The sequence below is a fragment of the Oncorhynchus kisutch genome, linkage group LG2, assembly GCF_002021735.2.
Source record: "Oncorhynchus kisutch isolate 150728-3 linkage group LG2, Okis_V2, whole genome shotgun sequence".
In the NCBI taxonomy this organism is placed as follows: Eukaryota; Metazoa; Chordata; class Actinopteri; order Salmoniformes; family Salmonidae; genus Oncorhynchus; species Oncorhynchus kisutch.
Genome location: NC_034175.2, coordinates 18,367,241 through 18,389,844, shown reverse-complemented (window position 1 = coordinate 18,389,844; position 22,604 = coordinate 18,367,241). Strand labels below are relative to the sequence as shown.

The 22,604-nt window shown below is 42.4% G+C and overlaps 1 protein-coding gene across 2 annotated transcripts; it reads right to left on the bottom strand.

The window, feature by feature from the left end:
* Positions 1-77: 77 nt before the first annotated feature.
* Positions 78-22,089, bottom strand: LOC109901942 (leucine-rich repeat and immunoglobulin-like domain-containing nogo receptor-interacting protein 1). 2 transcript variants are annotated; one of them, XM_020497964.2, is made up of 3 exons: positions 21,766-22,089; positions 3,459-3,575; positions 78-3,352 (listed from the first exon to the last, which is right to left on the bottom strand). In XM_020497964.2, the coding sequence occupies exon 3, from the start codon at positions 3,338-3,340 to the stop codon at positions 1,493-1,495; it is 1,848 nt and encodes a 615-aa protein (XP_020353553.1). In that variant the 5' UTR covers positions 3,341-3,352; positions 3,459-3,575; positions 21,766-22,089; the 3' UTR covers positions 78-1,492. The 2 variants fall into 2 exon arrangements, with proteins under 2 accessions (XP_020353553.1, XP_031645387.1); XM_031789527.1 differs by lacking the exon at positions 21,766-22,089 and adding an exon at positions 5,776-5,882.
* Between the last annotated feature and the right edge of the window lie 515 nt (positions 22,090-22,604).

Genomic DNA, 22,604 nt, shown 5'->3' with positions numbered 1-22,604 from the left:
ATGTTGTGGCAGACTGAATAGTTTTGTCATTTCATAAAAGGCTATGGGATATTGCTGAATCAATCCAAGGCAATGAGGCAGGTTAAAGGAGGTTTTTAATCATTTCAAAATGCAAAAAGATTATATTTTACAAATAAGATAGCAAAACAGACTTAACTATAGATGTGTACATCATTTACATTGTTTTGGAATTTTGGTTTGTGTGTACCTACACAACAAGTGTACATGAAAGAAGAGTGGCATATTTGAGTGACACTAATCCACAGGACTAGATACAGCCATAAAGAAACCTAGAGCATGGAAATGTCCACGACCTACATTTGACATTGAATTTCACAAGGTACTGTTCGCCATTACAGTTTATCATTGTTTCTTTAATGGCGAGTAAGATTACTCAGGCACATATTTTCAATACCCTGTGATCGATAAACATTCAGGAAAAATAAACTGCGTGAGGTTACAGTTATATTATCATTGAAGCATTGTTGCTGACTGCAACATCTTACCAAATTATACAGTATGAAATTCCGCTGATATAAAAAGAAAACAACTTGCAAAAAATGATCTTGAATTCTCTATATTTGATGTGTGTGAACTATCTTACTTTGTTATAAAAAATCTAATGGAAATAGGATTTAAAGCTTAAAAGATTGCTTATAATATGACATGGAATTGGATACATTCTTATGTACAGATTATAATTTCATCACCCGCTGGACACTGTCATATTCTGATAACTAAATAATACTCCTGTCCCCAAAACAACATGAATTTTCGTAAACTAGAGGCTAGTCAAAAAGTGAGCCATGAAATGTTACTGTACAGTGAAACTGATTTATCTACAGTATTTGAATATAGCCTAGTACAATATTCTATACATCTATTATAACTATATAACTACAGTCATGTGTTTGCATATTATTATAGTTTCATAGAGCCTTAAGCAAATGGTGAGTATGCAGTCTCTGAATGGATCCTCTGTGGATAAGCTTAAATAGTTATCCTCAGGTCAGAGGGCAATGCTTGGTTGACCTGTATTGGCAAGTTGACACATGATATCCACACTTACTATACATCTGTATATCAGATCCACCAAGCACACCTGATATGAGTGAAACGAACCTTGACCCTTTAAGAGCATTCCTTATACACATGAACATGTATAATATTTCATATCATCATGTAGTAACGGCAAATTCGTTTTGTAGCACTGTAATTGTAATGTTTAATAAATACTTGAATAAAGAAAATGACACCATTTAAAAAAAAAAGACAACAGTTTAAATAAACTGGCTTCTAGACAACCACTGTTCATTATTTTCTTCTCCAAGATATTTAGGATGATAAGTCATCAGATATGTATAATTTCTGTATGTTAAGGGTGCACTGAGGATCTAGCTTTCTGAAGGCAGACCGTGGCCATGTGTCCTTGTAGAGCCTTCACCCTCATGGGGTGACACAGTCAATGTGTCCCATGTTCTCTCCCACAACCTTAGATAAGCTTCATGGTAAACTTGCCAGCATCCCCTCCACCCCCTCCCCCTCCTCCTCCTCCTCCTCCTACCCCCATTGAGGTACGGGGCACATAGTCGATGGTGGCTGTGTGTTTGATTTGCCCCTTGCTCTGGCTCCAGAAGAACATGAAGACAAAGCAGATAGCCACTGAGCTGAGGAAGGACAGGAAGCCCATGGTGGTGGCGATGATCAGTGTCTTGGCATCAAACGGGTACTGGTTGGCCACCTGGGCAGAGGAGTTGGCAGTAGGGGCGTTTGAGGACTCTATCCAGCCTTCGTCGGTGAAAAATGGCATAGTGCGGTTACGTGGGAAACCCTTCACATAGAGGCTGACGTACAGGCTGTCGTTGCCAGCTGCGTTGCCCGCCGTGCACTGGTATGTGCCGCTGTCCTGAACCTGGGCATAGCGTACTTCTAGAGTCCCATTGGACAACACCCTGATGCGCCCCGTAGTGGAGAGCGGAATCCGCTGGGCTGACAACCAGGTAAAGGAGGGCATTGGGTCACCATCTGCCTTGCAGGAGAAGAGCACCGTAGTGCCCTCCTCCACCCTGACCTCCTGGGACCTGCGGTCTACAATGCGGGCCTGCCGGCAGGTGAACAGTCTCGGGAGCTCTTTCTCTGAGAAGTCCCGGAATTCCCGCTCTCGCACCATGTCCGGGGTGGAGCAGGTGGGTTGGCGACCGTCAAAGTTCAGGCGCTGTCGCCGGCGGACCACCCAGAGTAGTCGGCAGTCACAGGCCAGGGGGTTCCCATCCAGCCGCAGGACCTGCAGATTCCCCACCGAGTGGAAGGCACTGTCCTCCAGTGTGCTGAGCTGGTTGGATGTCACGTTGAGCAGACGGAAGTATGCCAGCCCCCTGAAGGCCCCTGGCTCGATGCGGAGCAGGTTGCCCCCAGCCAGGTGCAGTTCCTGCAGCCGCAACAGGTCCCCCAGCAGGTTACCCTGGATGGCTGTGATGGGGTTGTAGGACAGGTCCAGGTAGCCCAGGTAGACCAGGTGGCGCAGTGCCTGGTATGGGACAGCACTGAGATTGCAGCTGCTGATGACCAGCGAGGTGAGGTTGAGGCCAATCAGGCTGTTGCTGGCCAGCTTGTCCAGCAAGGGCCAGTGGGAGATGACGAGGCTACGCAGCCGATGCAGGCGGCGGAAGGCATTGTTGGGCAGCGCTGAGATGGTGAGGCGGATCATGCGCAGCCGAGTCAGGCTCTGGAGCTGGGATAGTGCCTCGGTGGGGATGGAGGTCAGGTTGCTGCGGTCCAGATTGAGCTCCTGCAGGTTCTGCAGGCCGGTAAAGGCCCGCTGGGAGATGAACACCAGGTCATTCTCCCCAGCCTCCAGCTGGTGAAGGCTCACCAACTCACGGAAAGTAAAGTCCAGAAAGACCAGGATCTCGTTCTCACTCAGGTCCAGGAAGCGCAGGCTGGGCAGTCCGGAGAAGACCCCCACAGAGATGATCTTGAGGCGATTGCTCCTAATGCACAGGGTCTTGAGGTTCTGCAGGCCCTGGAAAGCCTCCACTTCAATCATGGCAATGACATTGTCACTAATGTCCAGATCCTCTAGCTGGGTCATGCCCAAGAACTGGCGACGACCCAGCGTCTTCAGCTTGTTACGAGATAAGTTGATGCGCTGGGTGCCACTAGCGAAGCCCTCAGACACAGAAGTCAGCTGTTTGTCAGAGCAGTTAACTTCTAAAGTCTCAAGCTGACACACACACCTGGCAGGGCAAGGCCAGGGGAAGTCCCCTGCTGACACGCCCAATAATCCACACTGGAGCAAGATGCTCCATGCCCCCCATCTGATAACAGACTCCACAAACATCTTGCCTCCTGCCTAAAAATAGAAACAAAACGGTTATGAGCAGTCATGCTAACTCACAATGCCATAACAGATGAAAACAAAGGTCTGAATATATTTTAGTATTTGTTAAGGAACTTACCGATTTACTGTGAGGATGCAGGTTTTCATAACCAGTGGTGGTCAAGTTGGGATCAGACTTGAGTTAAGTCTTCTATAAGAGATGATGTTCTGTGTAAAACATGTCCTTGCAAGTGGCCTAGAGAGACAAAAGAGACAGGAATTAATCTCCCCCCCCAAAAAACAAAAGCAAGGATTCTTTGTAGCATTTGTAAATCATGGATTGCAAATGCTATATTTATGGACAAAGCATGAGTTTTCAACATTTTGAGATAAACCTAAAACAAAAGTGGTGAATTTGAGAGTGGAATCAAGACAAACAAAAAAATATTAAACAATCCACATTATCAACGTCAGAGCATAATGAAGGTACTTTTCAGAGCAGATGTCCTAATTACTATCGACCTACATCTCTGTTTAACACAGAGAACATCTCTACTAATTGATTACCAAATAATACATTGTTTACCACTTTTACTCTGCAACTTATATCCTCAGTCTAAGCTGCAGGCTAAAAGGTAGTGATACGGTAATGAAACACACGCCCATGACCGTGCCCCATCTTGATCTGCACAAAACAAAATCCTCATTAGTGCATCCAGACCTATGCTCACTGATTCTAAAAACCCTGATGAAGGCCAGTTGAGATGGGAACTGTGCCCCCTGGCCAGACATCTGGATTAGGCAGGCTATCTGTGGTCAGGGCCAGTGCCGCGTGACATGCGAAGGCAGATGTGCGCACGTAGGCTATACAGGACCAAGTTGAGAAGGTCGAGTAGGGAATAGTCTAACATTCCCATAGGGGCACACGTACATACCCCAAGAAACAAAATGGTTTTGTCGTACTGTGCAGGCTCCTTTTGAATTAATTAAGCAGGACAAGAAATTAGGGAACATTTTCAACTACACTGTATTAAAAGGGATAGTTCAACACAGTTGAACTCATGGATACAATGCTAGCAGCTACTGTAGACTTCCAGTCATTGCACTAACGCTAGTAAGCAATAGCTCCAGAAACTACCTTTGACTTCCTTTAAACTGCACACAGACACATACATTTTTTTCATTTGACTCTGGGTAAGTAGAACAAAAAGGCTTAATTGCCAAAATCTCAAACTGTCCTTTTAAGTACAAATATATCAAATATAATATGACATACATTTCAGCAACATTTGTGATTCAACTATGGTGCAAATCAGATTTTGGGAATGCTTTTAAAAGTTTTAATCCTGATGATGACTAAAGCACTGACTAAAGCACTAACTCTTATACCGACACAAATGCCCAAAACATTAGTTGTAACTGCAACTGCATTTAGATCTAGCCCTCAAACATCAAAAGGCTAAATCTAAATCAACAACATCAAAAGCAGTGGTGTAAAGTACTTATGTAAAAATACTTTAAGGTGCTACTTGAGTCATTTTTGGGGGTATCTGTACTTTACTATTTATATTTTCGACTACTTATACATCAAAATATTGTACTTTTTACTCCATACATTTTCCTTGACACCCAAAAGTACTTGTTACATTTTCAATGCTTAGCAGGACAGGACAATTGTCCAATTCATGCACAGAACATCCCTGGTCATCCCTGCCTTTGATCTGGCAGACTCATTAAAGACACATGCTTCATTTGTAAATTATGTCTGAATATTGGAGTGTACCCCTGGCTATCTGTAAATTTTAAAAACAAGAAAATTGTGCAATTTGGTTTGCTTAATATAAGGAATTTATACTTTTACTTAAGTATATTTTCAACCAAATACTTTTAGACTTTTACTCAAGTAGAAATTTACTGTGTGCCTTTTACTTTTACTTGAGTCATTTTCTATTAAGGTATCTTTACTTTTTCCACCACTGATCAAAAGTTAAAACCTGAATAAACAAATAGTAAAAAGTGATAGCCTACATATATTTCCCCCAACTGGCACAATGTGATGACATAATCATGTCATTGCTGATATCTTGTAAATTAATCCAATCAGTTTACTAATTGTGGCATTGCATTTGAAAAATTGGCCCCAAGATCCAACTGAAGAAAACATTCACTAGCTGACAAAGTGTTGTCAGGCACATCAAGACTTATGAAGGAGGACTATGGACCGATCCATTGCTGTGATTTAACTACTGCTTAAAACCAAAATACAAGTACATATGGGTACAATATAGCTTGCAATTATTTACCGTTACCATATTTCTTTGTTCATGCCCTTTCTAAAATATATAAAATACTACTCTAAAAATGCTGAAAATCTACAATCCAATATATCAAATGAATATGCATATGATGTCTAATACATCAATATTATAAATATACAGTGCTGAGCTCAGTCAAACCTGCGGGAGCTGCGGTCTCTCAGTCCAACATCATAGAGACACTTTCTCACTCTGTCCTTTCTCGACACAGCCTTCTCACTGACCGGCCAACTTGAAATCAGTCCCAGAGTGGCTTGTCTCATCCCTGCTATTCCCGAAAACGGTCTTATAGCGACTAGAAGGGCTGACTCAACCCATGCACTTGAGCTCAGACGCTTGGAACTGCTTGAGCCATTCTAACACCATAGTGCAAGCTAACATAAATGAACCGTGTTGATCCCTCAGTGTGGACTTGTGAGAGACAGAGACTGGCAGGTGCATGACATCACGGCAAGAAGCTAGGTGGTCCAAATGAGGCAGGGCTATCAGAGGTTGAGCCTCCAGCCACAGTGTAAAATAATTCCTCCTGCTCTACAGTACCAATCAAAAGTTTGGACACTTACTCCTTCAAGAGTTAGTTTATTTTTTACTATTTTCTACATTGTAGAATAATAGTGAAGACATCAAACTATGAAATAACACATATGGATTCATGCAGTAACCAAATTTTTTTAAATATATTTTCTATTTGAGATTCTTCAAAGTAGCCACTCTTTGCCTTGATTTTGCCTTGATAACAACATTGCACATTCTTGGCATTATTTTAACCAGCTTCATGAGGTAGTCACCTGGAATGCATTTCATTTAACAGGTGTGCCTTGTTAGAAAAATTAATTTGTGGAATTGTTTTCCTTTTTAATGCATTTGAGTCAATCAGTTGTGTTGTGACAAGGTAGGGGTGCTATACAGAAGATAGTCCTATTTGGTAAAAGACCAAGTCCATATTATGGCAAGAACAGCTCAAATAAGTAAAGAGAAATGACAGTCCTTCATTACTTTAAGACATGAAGGTCAGTCAATCTGGAAAATTTCAAGAGCTTTTAAAGTTTCTTCAAGTGCAGTCGCAAAAACCGCAGAGTGAAGGAAAAGCAGCCAACAAGTGCTCAGCATATCTGGGAACTCCTTCAAGTCTGTTGGATAATCATTCCAGGTGAAGCTGGTTGAGAGAATTCCAAGAGTGTGCAAAGATGTCATCAAGAATCTCAAATATAAAAATATAAAAAATATTGATCTGTTTAACACTTTTTTGGTTACTACATGATTCCATGTGTGTTATTTCATAGTTTTGATGTCTTCACTATTATTCTACAATGCAGAAAATAGTTTAAAAAATAAAGAAAAACCCTTGAATGAGTAAGTGTCCGAACTTTTGACTGGTACTGTATGTCCATGCATACACCATGAAGCTAGATTGCAGCCAATGGTCCTGACCTAGGGGTCACAAAGTGACCAGACCCTGGGTCAGGAACCTAGACTTCACCCACTTTGGATTCCACAGTCACACGGTATCATATTCCTTTGCATTTTTGCTAAGTACATTCTTACGGGTAAAAATATAATACTATTTCAAGTATTGTTCCAATTGAAATAGTTGTTGAGGAAGGTGTTGAATGAAGTCTGTCCTGGGTGGGTATTCGGTTTGTTATTGTTTTTAACTGGACAGTTGATGGCAAAATGCCTGACTGGCCGATATGTAAAACTTTTGCATAACACCAAAACCCACCCGTCCAAACCTGTGCAGCGGCCAGCTCTTATCTAACAGACAACCACAACGCCAAATGCAAACAATATCAAAGCCAACCTGATGTAACATCCACTCAGACAATCCCATGGCAGATCCACAAACCATGTTTGGTGTTTGGGTTGGATCCCACTGTTGCTTAATTCTTTCAAACATTTGGACTTTGCCACTCAGCTCTCCCCCACCATCACATAAAACTCATCAAGTCCGCTCAGCTGTCATCGTGTTACATCAAACTGTGGACAGATGTCAGAACATTCTGAGTGTCAAAACAGTGACCTTGCAGTGCGTGCCTAGCTACAGAATCCCCATTACCGACTCCATGGAATGACTTTAGGTAACCAAAACTGTGGCTCATGAGCCTCCTTCTCATTTTGACATGACCCACAGCAGAAACAGAGCAAAACAACAACCCCAAACTAAGTCTGATCTGTTTTTTAACGTGATTCATTGTTTTGAAGTGGTATCTGCTCTGCAACCTGACTAGTATTTCCCAAAGCCTTTGGTCTTTCCTACCTCAAGACATATCTTTCCCGATCAGTATTGGCAGGGACACTTAGAGATTATGGGCAAGAAGACCCAATTGAACCGGTGCATGATGTCTAGCTGGGGGCCGCTTTGGATGGGCCCACGAGAACAGTCTTGTGTTCATTCATTGTATTGAAGTCAGTCCTCAAAACAGACACCCTGGCAGACCTTTCCTCCCCTCCCCACATTGGTCACTCTCCAAATCATCATGGGGTTAGAAATAGAATGCAGTGTAAGCCAGGCTGCACTTTGACACTTGTATAAGTGCTATTCTTAGACCAATTAAGATGGCTGAAATTAAACAACAGCATGGACCAGGGGGCCCGGGTGTGTGCATCCACTCGGTTGAAAGTGTCTGTGTGTATATCTGTATGTTTTTATGTGCTAGAAAGACATTGTTTATTGCTCCTGGCACCTGCCCCTGTGTACCAGCCTCTGTGATATGCACCAGAGTTCTACAAGCGTGTATTAAAAGGTTTGTGAGCAGAACAGCTGCTAGGCTGAGAGGGAGAGAATAGCAATGCTCTTCCGAATGACAGATTTTTTTTGCCATTGGGTCTGCCAGGGAAAGGAGAAAGGGCTCGTAAACAACCTCAAGTCAAGCAAGCCATTTCTGATTCAATCACTTTAAAACATTTTGTATAGACAACGTATACCTCAATAATATTGCAGTGTGTGTGTGTGTGTGTGTGTGTGTGTGTGTGTGTGTGTGTGTGTGTGTGTGTGTAGACCTACGTTAGATAGATTGTGTAATTGCATTACACTAAGCATATAGGGAAGCCATAAAGAAGAGTATGTTTGTCTGGCTGTAAGCTTGCAACTGTGACAAATATGATTATATTAACTGTGTGACACTGTGCCCACATTTGCAATTGCATTTGTTTCATCTGGATTTAATGTGTTTTATACAAATGCCTTTTGTGTGTATTTGCAACTTAAAGGTCTGTGGGTTTTGGAGAGTTTCTGGTCTTTGTATGGTGGAATGTGTGTCTGCGTCGGGATGCTTTGGGTTAGGCGTTATGCATTATGTGTGTGTGTGTACGCGTGTGTGCGCTCTGAATATGTTTGTATTTACACGCTCACTCTTTCACACAGGCAGAGGCAGAAGTGGGTCACTATGACAGCCCACTCAAATCAATCTGGTTCCAGAGACAGTGTTCTGTCGTGTTGCAGGGTGCACTATATTATCATTCTTTATCAAGGCAGTCAGTTAAGTCACTGCTCGCACAAAGTGCACTGTCTGCAAAATTAATAATAGCACAAATAAATGAGAAAAGATCATTGGTTTCAGTGCAGCACTGATGTGACATGCCGAATGAGGTCGTTTTAGTTAATAGCATTGCCAGATTGAATCCAACGAGGTACAATGAGAGAAAGAACCATGTTTTTTTTAATTTTTTTTAATTTCACCTTTATTTAACCAGGTAGGCTAGTTGAGAACAAGTTCTCATTTGCAACTGCGACCTGGCCAAGATAAAGCATAGCAGTGTGAACAGACAACACAGAGTTACACATGGAGGAAACAATTAACAAGTCAATAACACAGTAGAAAACAAAGGGGGGGTCTATATACAATGTGTGCAAAAGGCATGAGGAGGTAGGCAAATAATTACAATTTTGCAGATTAACACTGGAGTGATAAAAGATCAGATGGTCATGTACAGGTAGAGATATTGGTGTGCAGAAGAGCAGAAAAGTAAATAAATAAAAACAGTATGGGGATGAGGTAGGTGAAAAGGGTGGGCTATTTACCAATAGACTATGTACAGCTGCAGCGATCGGTTAGCTGCTCAGATAGCTGATGTTTGAAGTTGGTGAGGGAGATAAAAGTCTCCAACTTCAGCGATTTTTGCAATTCGTTCCAGTCACAGGCAGCAGAGTACTGGAACGAAAGGCGGCCAAATGAGGTGTTGGCTTTAGGGATGATCAGTGAGATACACCTGCTGGAGCGCGTGCTACGGATGGGTGTTGCCATCGTGACCAGTGAGCTGAGATAAGGCGGAGCTTTACCTAGCATAGACTTGTAGATGACCTGGAGCCAGTGGGTCTGGCGACGAATATGTAGCGAGGGCCAGCCGACTAGAGCATACAAGTCGCAGTGGTGGGTGGTATAAGGTGCTTTAGTGACAAAACGGATGGCACTGTGATAGACTGCATCCAGTTTGCTGAGTAGAGTGTTGGAAGCCATTTTGTAGATGACATCGCCGAAGTCGAGGATCGGTAGGATAGTCAGTTTTACTAGGGTAAGCTTGGCGGCTTGAGTGAAGGAGGCTTTGTTGCGGAATAGAAAGCCGACTCTTGATTGGATTTTCGATTGGAGATGTTTGATATGAGTCTGGAAGGAGAGTTTGCAGTCTAGCCAGACACCTAGGTACTTATAGACGTCCACATATTCTAGGTCGGAACCATCCAGGGTGGTGATGCTAGTCGGGCATGCAGGTGCAGGCAGCGACCGGTTGAAAAGCATGCATTTGGTTTTACTAGCGTTTAAGTGCAGTTGGAGGCCACGGAAGGAGTGTTGTATGGCATTGAAGCTTGTTTGGAGGTTAGATAGCACAGTGTCCAAAGACGGGCCGAAAGTATATAGAATGGTGTCGTCTGCGTAGAGGTGGATCAGGGAATCGCCCGCAGCAAGAGCAACATCATTGATATACACAGAGAAAAGAGTCGGCCCGAGAATTGAACCCTGTGGCACCCCCATAGAGACTGCCAGAGGACCGGACAGCATGCCCTCCGATTTGACACACTGAACTCTGTCTGCAAAGTAATTGGTGAACCAGGCAAGGCAGTCATCCGAAAAACCGAGGCTACTGAGTCTGCCGATAAGAATATGGTGATTGACAGAGTCGAAAGCCTTGGCCAGATCAATGAAGACGGCTGCACAGTACTGTCTTTTATCGATGGCGGTTATGATGTCGTTTAGTACCTTGAGTGTGGCTGAGGTGCACCCATGACCGGCTCGGAAACCAGATTGCACAGCGGAGAAGGTACGGTGGGATTCGAGATGGTCAGTGACCTGTTTGTTGACTTGGCTTTCGAAGACCTTAGATAGGCAGGGCAGGATGGATATAGGTCTGTAACAGTTTGGGTCCAGGGTGTCTCCCCCTTTGAAGAGGGGGATGACTGCGGCAGCTTTCCAATCCTTGGGGATCTCAGACGAGATGAAAGAGAGGTTGAACAGGCTGGTAATAGGGGTTGCGACAATGGTGGCAGATAGTTTCAGAAATAGAGGGTCCAGATTGTCAAGCTCAGCTGATTTGTACGGGTCCAGGTTTTGCAGCTCTTTCAGAACATCTGCTATCTGGATTTGGGTAAAGGAGAACCTGGAGAGGCTTGGGCGAGGAGCTGCGGGGGGGGCGGAGCTGTTGGCCGAGGTTGAAGTAGCCAGGCGGAAGGCATGGCCAGCCGTTGAGAAATGCTTATTGAAGTTTTCGATAATCATGGATTTATCAGTGGTGACCGTGTTACCTAGCCTCAGTGCAGTGGGCAGCTGGGAGGAGGTGCTCTTGTTCTCCATGGACTTCACAGTGTCCCAGAACTTTTTGGAGTTGGAGCTACAGGATGCAAACTTCTGCCTGAAGAAGCTGGCCTTAGCTTTCCTGACTGACTGCGTGTATTGGTTCCGGACTTCCCTGAACAGTTGCATATCACGGGGACTATTCGATGCTATTGCAGTCCGCCACAGGATGTTTTTGTGCTGGTCGAGGGCAGTCAGGTCTGGGGTGAACCAAGGGCTGTATCTGTTCTTAGTTCTGCATTTTTTGAACGGAGCATGCTTATCTAAAATGGTGAGGAAGTTACTTTTAAAGAATGACCAGGCATCCTCAACTGACGGGATGAGGTCAATGTCCTTCCAGGATACCCGGGCCAGGTCGATTAGAAAGGCCTGCTCACAGAAGTGTTTTAGGGAGCGTTTGACAGTGATGAGGGGTGGTCGTTTGACTGCGGCTCCGTAGCGGATACAGGCAATGAGGCAGTGATCGCTGAGATCCTGGTTGAAGACAGCGGAGGTGTATTTGGAGGGCCAGTTGGTCAGGATGACGTCTATGAGGGTGCCCTTGTTTACAGAGTTAGGGTTGTACCTGGTGGGTTCCTTGATGATTTGTGTGAGATTGAGGGCATCTAGCTTAGATTGTAGGAGGAGATGGATGGTAAACAAGGATTCCAGCAAGCACGCTTTAAAAAAAGGTACTTGATTCTTCTGAAGGTAGACTTCAGCAGTCAGGAAACTTTCCGCCTATGGGGAGTATACCAAGAATATATAACAGCGGCCAATTGTACCATTCTTGGGTTACATTGGGCCTGTTATAAGGTCTCCTTTAGGCTACACTTTCATTAGAATGTCCTTCCATTTTCAGCATACCCTCTCTGCTTTCACTATTCCAAAACAGCTTTGAGAGGACAAAGAGATCAACCTCTTGAAAGAGAGCCACAACAGTTTGTTTTTTACAGAAAAGCAACTACACTACATAATCCTCCACACACCACTGGACAGGTGGAGCTTTTCCCGTTTGGCACACTTACGGGCTGCTTGCTAATCTGATCAGAGCCAGCCACAATCCTAACTTGATTCCAATAAAGGTAAACTGCTATGGTGGTGCTGAAGCTATAGCGTTGGTCCAATCATGTGGAACGCTAATGGAATGCACATACTGTCCTCTCTGGGTACGGCACATACTGGGGCTGTTATCTCATCCAATAAATGTGATAACCGCGGTTGAGTCTGAAAGAATACATCGTCAAAGAAAGGCAAAGAGACACCGTGTCCATTTCCTTGTGACCTCAGAGTAAGTATGCAGGTTTTTCAACCATGCTTCATTTTGCTGAAATAGATTGGATGGGAAATGAACAATGAGGTTTTACTATAGTGCTGTGATGTTGTGTTTACATCATTGATTAGTTTAATAAGTCCTCTGATATGCAGAAACACTACAGCAACTTAATCAAATTAAAAGGTAGAATGAAAACATGCATAAACATTAGTCCTAGTCCTTTAGCACAGTCTCTCATAACCACTGCAATAACCAAGTAATTTGTTGGTTTCTCATGAGCCCAAGGGTATTGCCATTTAAATCTTCATATTGTGACTTGTATTATGTATGCATAATGTTTATGCACAATCCTTCCAAATGGGTCTTGTTTGAGGCTACTGAAATGGCATAAAAAAGAGAATGACAGAAACAATCCTTTGAAATTGTCAACCCAGCACAGAGTTGGTGTGAACAGAATGCATTATCCTCCATAAACAGGTTTTTAAACCAACTCTTCCCCCCCCCCCCCCCAGCCCAAATCTGAACCAATCATAGATGTCTGTTTCACTAGTTTGGACAGCACAGTACAGAAAAGTAGAGGTCAGTACAATACAGTAGAGTTTAGTACAGTAGAGCACACTAGAGTAGAGTACAGTATAATTTACTCTATTGTACTATACTGTACTTTATTCTAATATGTGCTGCACTGTGCTGTACTGTGATGTCCAAACTTGAAACATAAATTTCTATGATTGGTACAGATTTGGTCTGGTCAATAGTGATGCATTGTGGGTACAAACCCAGCTAGCACATAATGTTCTGAGAACCATACGTTTCTTAGAGTTTGATGAGAGTGTGGTTCTCCATTGTGAATGTTTTCAAATGGTTCTTTCCATAAAAACCACAAGAAAACATTAGTAATGTTAGAGAATGTTCTAAGAATGTTATTTAAAAACATATACATTCCATTCTCAGCATCAACAAAATGATCTATATCCTCTCTCTTTAAGTGTGTTCAGGTGTATTGGCTGTGCCAACTTATTGGCCAGATCTTAATGAGCGCATCTTAAGAAGTGCTTGTTTCCTTTGAAATGGGGTCTGTTTGAATAGACTAAAATGAACAGTTTTGTGTGCATAAACAAACATGTCATGCTACCTCCATCCTGGTGGCGCAGTGGACTAATTCCATGGAAAACAACAGAAGATTATAGGTTCAATGTGTTCAATCTGTGCTTGGAGTTCAAAAACGTAACCTAAAATAAGATAGCAGTTTATTAAAAGTCTTATTGAACAATTCTGTGAAAGTTTTAAAGAAGTTATTAAAGAACCTCCAAATTAACTATAATCTCCGTTCACAGAGCTTCAGTAAAACCACCCAGGAAAGCTTTCAAGGTACCAGAGTAAAACATTCTCAGAATCTACCTGTAACCTACTGTAAAATAAATGTTCTTAGGACAGTCGAAATGTTAACAGAACATTAAAATGTTTTTTTAAAGTTATGTTTTACCAGTCAGGAAACACATGGCTTCATTCCAACAACCAATGTGAAACCAAAAACAGTAGTTCCCACAACTTCCAAGGAACCAAATGTGCTAGCTGGGAAGGCCAAATATTTGATGGGTCATATGGATGCATTGACTGGCGAGAATGCAAGAGTTGTTTATCGATAGCACTGAAATCACACACACACAAATTTGGAATCAAATCAAACTTTATTTGTCACATGCGCCGAATACAACAAGTGTAGACCTTATCATGAAATGCTTACTTATAAGCCCTTAAAACTTCTTATGGCGGCAGGGGCAGTATTGAGAAGCTTGGATGAGAGGTGCCCAGAGGTGCCCAGAGTAAACAGCCTGCTCCTCAGTCCCAGTTGCTAATATATGCATATTATTATTATTACTATTAGATAGAAAACACTCTGAAGTTTCTAAAACTGTTTGAATGATGTCTGTGAGTATAACAGAACTCATATGGCAGGCAAAAACCTGAGAAGAAATCCAAACAGGAAGTGAGAAATCCTAGGTTGGTCGATTTTCAACCCATCCCCTATTGAATTCACAGTGGGATATGGATGATGTTGCACTTCCTAGGGCTTCCACTAGATGTCAACTGTCTTTAGAAACTTGAATGAGGCTTCTACTGTGATGTGGGGCTGAATAAGAGCTGAATGAGACAGGTTACTGGCAGAGAGCCATTTCCTGGTCACGCGCATTTCACATGATAGCGACCTGCGTTCCATGGATTCTCTACACACAAAGCAATTCTCCGGTTGGAACATTAGTGAAGATTTATGATAAAAACATCCTAAAGATTGATTCTATACTTAGTTTGAAATGTTTCAACAACCTGTAATATAACTTTTTGAAGTTTTTGTCCGATGTTATGCCTGACCTGCACGAGCGTTTGGATGTGTGTACCTAACGCCCTAACAAAAGTAGCTACTTGGATATAAATAATGGACATTATCGAACAAATCAAGCATTTATTCTGGAACTGTAATTCCTGGGAGTGCATCCTGATGAAGATCATCAAAGGTAAGGGAATATTTATAATGTAATTTCTGATTTCTGTTGACTCCAACATGGGGGAAAAATTTTATTTGTTTTCTGAGCACCGTCTCAGATTATTGTATGGTTTGCTTTTTCCATAAAGTTTTTATTTTAATCTGACACAGCGGTTGTATTAAGGAGAGGTGTATATCCATGTCTAACACTTGAATTTTCATCTACATTTATAATGAGTATTTCTGTCAAATGATGTGGCTCTCTGCAATATCACCAGATGTTTTTGGAACTAGTGAACGTAATGCGCCAATGTAAACTCAGATTTTGTTTATATAAATGTAAACTTTATCAAACAAAACATACATGTATTGTGTAACATGAAGTCCTATGAGTGTCATCTGATGAAGATCATCAAAGGTTAGTGATTAATTTTCTCTCTATTTGTGCTTTTTGTGACTCCTCTCTTTGTCTGGAAAAATGGCTGAGTTTTTCTTTGGCTTGGTGGTGACCTAACAGAATCATTTGTGGTGCTTTCCTGTAAAGCCTATTTGAAATCGGACACTGTGGTGGGATTAACAACAAGATTACCTTTAAAAACGGTATAATTTTCATTATGAGATTTGTTGTTTTGAATTTGGTGCCCTGCACTTTCACTGGCTGTTGTCATATCGACCCTGTTAACGGGATTGCACCCCAAAGAAGTTTTAACCAACAGCGCAGTTCAAGAAGAGTTAAGAAAATATATACAAAATAAACTTAAGTAAAAAAAAAAAAAAATTAAGTAACAAAAAATAACAATAACGAGGCCACATACAGGGGGTACCGGTACTGAGTCAATGTGTGGAGGTACAGGTTGGTCGAGGTAATTTGTACATGTAGGTAGAGGTGAAGTGACTATGCATAATAGATAAGATAATAAACAGCGAGTAGCAGCTGTGTACAAAACAAATGGAGGGGGGGGGGGGGGGGGGGGGGGTGTCAATGTAAATAGTCCGGTGGCCATTTGATTAATTGTCCAGCTGTCTTGTGGCTTGGGGGTAGAAGCTGTTAAGGAGCCTTTTGGTCCTAGACTTGGCACTCCGGTACCGCTTACCATAGCAGAGAAAATAGTCTATGACTTGGGGGACTGGAGTCTCTGACAATTGTTTGGGCTTTCCTCTGACACCGCCTATTATATAGGTCCTGGATGGCAGGAAGCTTGGCCCCAGTGATGTGCTGGGCCGTACGCACTACCCTCTGTAGCGCCTTACGGTCAGATGCCGAGCAGTTGCCATACCAGGCAGTGATGAAACCGGTCAGGATGCTCTCGATGGTGCAGCTGTAGAACATTTTGAGGATCTGGGGACCCATGCCAAATCTTTTCAGTCTCCTGAGGGAGAAAATGTGTTGTCGTGCCCTCTTCACGACTGTCTTCGTGTGCTTGGACTATGATGGTTCGTTGGTGATGTGGACACCAAGGAACTTGAAACTCTCAACCTTCTCCACTACAGCCCCATCGATGTTAATGGGGGCCTGTTTGGCCCGCCTTTTCCTGTAGTCCACGATTAGCCGTTTGTCGTTCTCGCATTGAGGGAGAGGTTGTTGTCCTGGTACCACACTGCCAGTTCTCTGACCTCCTCCCTATAGGCTGTCTCATTGTTGTCGGTGATCAGGCCTACTACTGTTGTGTCATCAGCAAACTTAATGATGGTGTTGGAGTCGTGTTTGGCCATGCAGTTGTGGGTGAACAGGGAGTACAGGAGGGGTCTAAGTACACACCCATGGGGGGCCCCAGTGTTGAGGATCAGCGTGGCAGACTTGTTGTTGCCTACCCTTACCAACTGGGGGTAATAATATCCAGTGTAGAATAACATAAATGTTCTACCTTTGCGTACCTATTCAGTAAACATCATCCATAATTATGCAATTCTGTATAGAATGTTTGGTTGTTTAGAATCAAAACTGGCACGTGCACAACTATGGGGCAAAACAGACAGGGGTTGGCTTAGATTGTTGACAGCATGTAAACTACACTGAACAAAAATCAATGCAACGTGTAAAGTGTTGGTCCCATGTTTCACAAGTTGACATTGTTTATACACTGCTGCTACTCACTGTTTATTATCTATGCATAGTCACTTTACAAATGACCTGGACTAACCCGTACCCCACACACATTGACTTTGTACCCCCTGTATATAGCCTCGTTATTGTTATGTACATTTCTTATGTTACTTTTTGATTGATTAGATTTTTTATTTTTTGGTCAACATTTTATTAACTGTAATTCTTGAACGGCATTGTCGGTTAAGGGCTTGTAAGTAAGCATTTCACGGTAAGGTCTACACTGGTTGTATTCGGGGCGCATGTGACAAGTAAAATTTGATTTGAAATATAAGATCCCAGAAATGTTTCATACGTACAAAATGCTTATTTCTCTGAAATGTTGTGCACAAATTTGCTTACATCCCTGTTAGTGAGAGTTTCTCATTTGCCAAGATAATCCATTCACCTGACATGTGTGGCAAATCAAGAAGCTAATTAAACAGCATTGTCTACAGCACAGGTGCACCTTGTGCTCGGGACAATAAAAGGCCACTTTAAAATGTGCAGTTTTGTCACAACACAATGTCACAGATGTCTCAGGTTTTGCAAATGGCATGCTGACTGCAGGAATTTCCACCAGAGCAAGATAATTTAATGTTAATTTCTCTACGAAAAGCCGCCTCCAACATCATTTTTGAGAATTTGGCAGTACGTCCAACCAGCCTCACAACCGCAGACAACGTGTATGGCGTCGTGTGGGCGAGCAGTTTCCTGATGTCAACATTGTGAACAGAGTACCCCATGGTGGGAGTGGGGTTATGGTATGGGCAGGTATAAGCTATGGACAACAAAAACGATTGCATTTTATCAGTGGCAATTTCAACCCTGAGGCCAATTGTCATGCCATTCATCCGCAGACAGCACCTAATGTTTCAGCATGATAATGTACTGTCGCAAGGATCTCTGCACAATTCCTGGAAGCTGAAAATGTCCCAGTTATTCCATGGCCTCCATACTCAGCAGACATGTCACCCATTGAGCATGTGTGGGATGCTCTGGATTGACATGTACAACAGCGTGTTCTAGTTTCCGCCAATAGCCAGCAACTTCGCACAGCCACTGAGGAGAAGTGGAACAACCGGCCAGAATCAACAGCCTGATCAACTATGTGAAGGAGATGTCGCTCTGCATGAGGCAAATGGTGGTCACACCAGATACGGACTGGTTTTCTGATCCAAACCCCTATCTTTTTTTTAAGGTATCTGTGACCAACAGATGCATATCTGTATTCCCAGTCATGTTAGATTAGGGCTTAATATATTTATTTAAATTGACTGATATCCTTCAATTCTTTGAAATTGTTGCATGTTGTGTTTATATTTTTCTTTAGTATATATTTCATCTCCAATGTTTATTGAAAAGAAATACATTTGCAGAATGAGAACTTGTCCTTCAAATACATCGTTACAGTTGTTGATTAGCTAGCTAGCACATTTTTGCCATATTAGCATTGACAGGAAATTAGTCAAAACACCTTAAAACAAGACATGGTATCAAGAACAACATAAAACTAGCTGAAACGACTCCCCACATGGCAGCTTCTTATCATTGCTGCTAGCTATCTGGTCATCCAGAATCACAACAACACACCGCCTTCTGCCCCAGTAAAGCGTTTGCATTGTTTTTGTGATGTCAGCTAACCTGTCTACAGTACAGATCAAGAACACATGATGTCATTCTGTTATCATTCTGTTACCGTGTGTTAATCCACTTCACTGTAATTCAATAACCAAAATATGTATATATTTTTTTCAAACTCAAGGTGTTATACACTACATGACCAAAAGTATGTGGACACCTGCTCGTCAAACATCTCATTCCAAAATCATGGGCATTAATATGGAGTTGGTCCCCCCTTTTCTGCTATAACAGCCTCCACTCTTCTGGGAAGGCTTTCCACTAGATGTTGTAACACTGCTTCAGGGACTTGCTTCCATTCAGCCACAAGAGCATTAATGAGTTTGGGCACTGATGTTGGCCGATTAGGCCTGGCTCGCAGTCTGTGTTCCAATTCATTGCAATGGTGTTCGATGGGGTTGAGGTCAGGGCTCTGTGCAGGCCAGTCAAGTTCTTCCACACCGATCCCGACAAACCATTTCTGTACGGACCGCGCTTTGTGCACGGTGGCATTGTGATGCTGAAACAGGAGAGGGCCTTCCCCAAACCGTTGCCACAAAGTTGGAAGCACAGAATCATCTAGAATGTCATTGTATGCTGCAGCGTTAAGATTTATCTTCACTAGAACTACGGGGCCTAGCCCGAAACATGAAAAATAGCCCCAGACCATTATTCCAACTCAACCCGTTAGAATTATGCATTGGGACAGGTAGAGTTCTCCTGGCATCCGCCAAACCCAGATTCATCCGTCGGACTGACAGATGGTGAAGCGTGATTCATCACTCCAGAGAACGCGTTTCCACTGCTCCAGATTCCAATGGCGGCAAGCTTTACACCACTCCAGGCAATGCTTGGCATTGCACATGGTGATCTTAGGCTTGTGTGTGGCTGCTCGCCCATAGAAACACATTTCATGAAGCTCCTGACAAATATTGTGCTAACTTTGCTTCCAGAGGCAGTTCGGAAATCGGTTGTGGGTTTTGCAACCGAGGACAGGCAATTTTTACACGCTACGCACTTCAGCACTCGGTGGTCCCGTTCCTAGAGCTTGTGTGGCCTACCACTTTGCGGCTGAGCAGTTGTTGCTCCTAGACGTTTCCACTTCCCAAAACAAGCACTTACAGTAGACCGGGGTAGCTCTAGCAGGTCAGAAATTTGACAAACTGACTTGTTTTGAAGGTGGCATCCTATGACGGTGCCACATTGAAAGTCACTGAGCGCTTCAGTAAGGCCATTCTACTGCCAATGTTTGTATATGGAGATTGATTGGCTGTGTGCTCTATTATATACACCTGTCAGCAACGGGTATGGCTGAAATAGCCGAATCCACAAATTTTAAGCACTTCTATGTGAATTTGGTCAGATCACCCAAAATGTTACATATTGTATCTTTAACGATTGTGTGTGTGTGTGTGTATCATTTTTTTTAGTGCCATACTAGTTAGTGCAATACTAACAAGTAATTGTTCAAATATATATTTAATGCCAAAAAATTGATTAGTGCTTGATGGAGTCACACCTGCCCAGAAACGAAATAATACATCTTAATTGTATGCATTTAAAGACTCCCATATGGCTCCATGACACATATTAAAAATATATGGCCGTTTTTATAGTGGGAGTTTGACTCCGTTACCGCGTGACCTTGCCTCAATGCTTTTAACTAAGCCTGCTATTAAGGACTGCAGATGAAGCTAAAAGCTGCAGCTGAGCAACCTGTCGAAATATATTCTCATCCCTGGACTGTTGGGACGGTATAAACAGCCCTGCCTCACATAACTTTGAAATTAAGAACAAGTCCATTTACATTTCAGTAATGACGACCAAGCAAAACAAAGAAGGCACTGATGAAAAATATTTTCTTGCTTGACCCAGATCAGGTCAGGTTGATAATTAAAAGTCAGGATAAATCATTCCCCTAACAAGGATACTGAAATACTTCCTGTGCATAAAGCACCTCCTGATTAAAGTGCCTATTTGGCCAGTCACCAAAAGGTACTCTTTGGCACTCTGCTTTGCCAGTCGCACTTCATTGTTGTGATATTCTCCTTCTTCTGTGATATGCGCCTTCTCTCTGGCTGGGGAAAAAAAACGTACAAAAAAACGTACAAACTGGATAACAGTATTGTATCTTTCTCTCTCCCTTGATGAATTATAATTGAAATTTTAATTTATCAGGCTGCAGATGAAAATCAATTATGAAGTTGAAAATCTATCATAAACGTCTATCAATTATACGTTTTAATGGATATTTATATGATTGGCTCATCCAACGTATTCTAAATGATAAGAACATTTACCAGGCTCAATCAGGATTGCTTTAAAAAAAAATATATATATATATTGTCACGACCGGAAAAACTTTGCATTCTGCATACTTACATTGGAAGATAAATCAAGGTGTCTAGACTTTGCTTCTTTGACAATATAGTCTAGCCAACCCAGGTACTGTATTTTTGTATATTTATTAATATTACGTTTTTGTTCCTTCCATATTAGATTGTGGACCTGTTCAAATGTTGAGTCAAAGGAATAAAATGGAAATCACAGTCACCATTTTGGCACTTATTGTGGGATTAAAGTCGAAAGCCATGTCAAGAACTCGTTTGAGCTGGTCTCTGTCCAGAAGCCCACGTTGACCATAAAAACTATTACATGGGGTCTGAATTAGGCTGACCCATAAATCAATCGACGCCAAAGGGCGACAACACAAGTTCGCTCCTGTACAAAATATTGCTGCCCACAGGTGCTTAGTTCATATTATTGACAAGTAGCCAACAATGCAGATTGGTAAATCAGTAGCCTATGAACTGTCTGATATAAAAACACAATTGCAAAATCAATTAGGGTTACACAATTTAAAATGTACACGGAAAATTGTATACAATGAACGAAAACTCACCAGCTAATGACTTCAATAAAACGTTGATAGTAAAACATTTCCATATTTTACGCACAACTCCAGACGTTCGGGTTCCTACTCGCCTAAGCTTTTCGTGTCGGTTGCTAGTTGATCTATCATGTTTTACAATACTTTAAAACATATGCCTTGAGACCTTAGACAATTCAATTTGTCCTCCTTCATTAATTTATTCTGACTACTGCACCACCCTCTGGGGTAGGATAATTACGCTACGGAAAATAATTTAGGTCGACTACTTTATTCTCTTCTGACGCTATCGAAAGCCCGCCTTCTTGCCCTGCTTGTGCTCTTCTGCGTGGTAGTGACGCTCTTGCTCGAGTCGCAATTGCATCCCACAGAAAAATATCAGAATTACCTCAAGCGAACTGGAGGAAAGTAGCCTATTGGTGTACATCAACGAACCAGTCAACTACATGAATGAAACCCTTGTCCATGAGGACATAGTGCAACTACCAAGTGTGTAAGAACGAGTTCATAGTAGGCTACCATAGATGCTCGAATATGGTGGCGAAATCCCTGAGATTTTAGCATTCTGACAGGATTTGTGATGTTATCCACTAGACTGATTGAGTTCTGGAAATGATCCACGACAGTACATTACTACCGCGCCGGCTAGGCCAATATTTGAGAATGATGGGCAAATGTGCACTCTGGTGAGGCAAATCTTTGACTTAGGCAAGACACCAGCTGCATAGAAAATACATAAATATATAGAAATAAAAAACTATAGGGCAATCACAGACTAAATTCATCCCCTTCAGGGTTCAGTTGGAGAGCCCATGCCTCAAAGTGTGCATACACATGCATGCAATCATTCG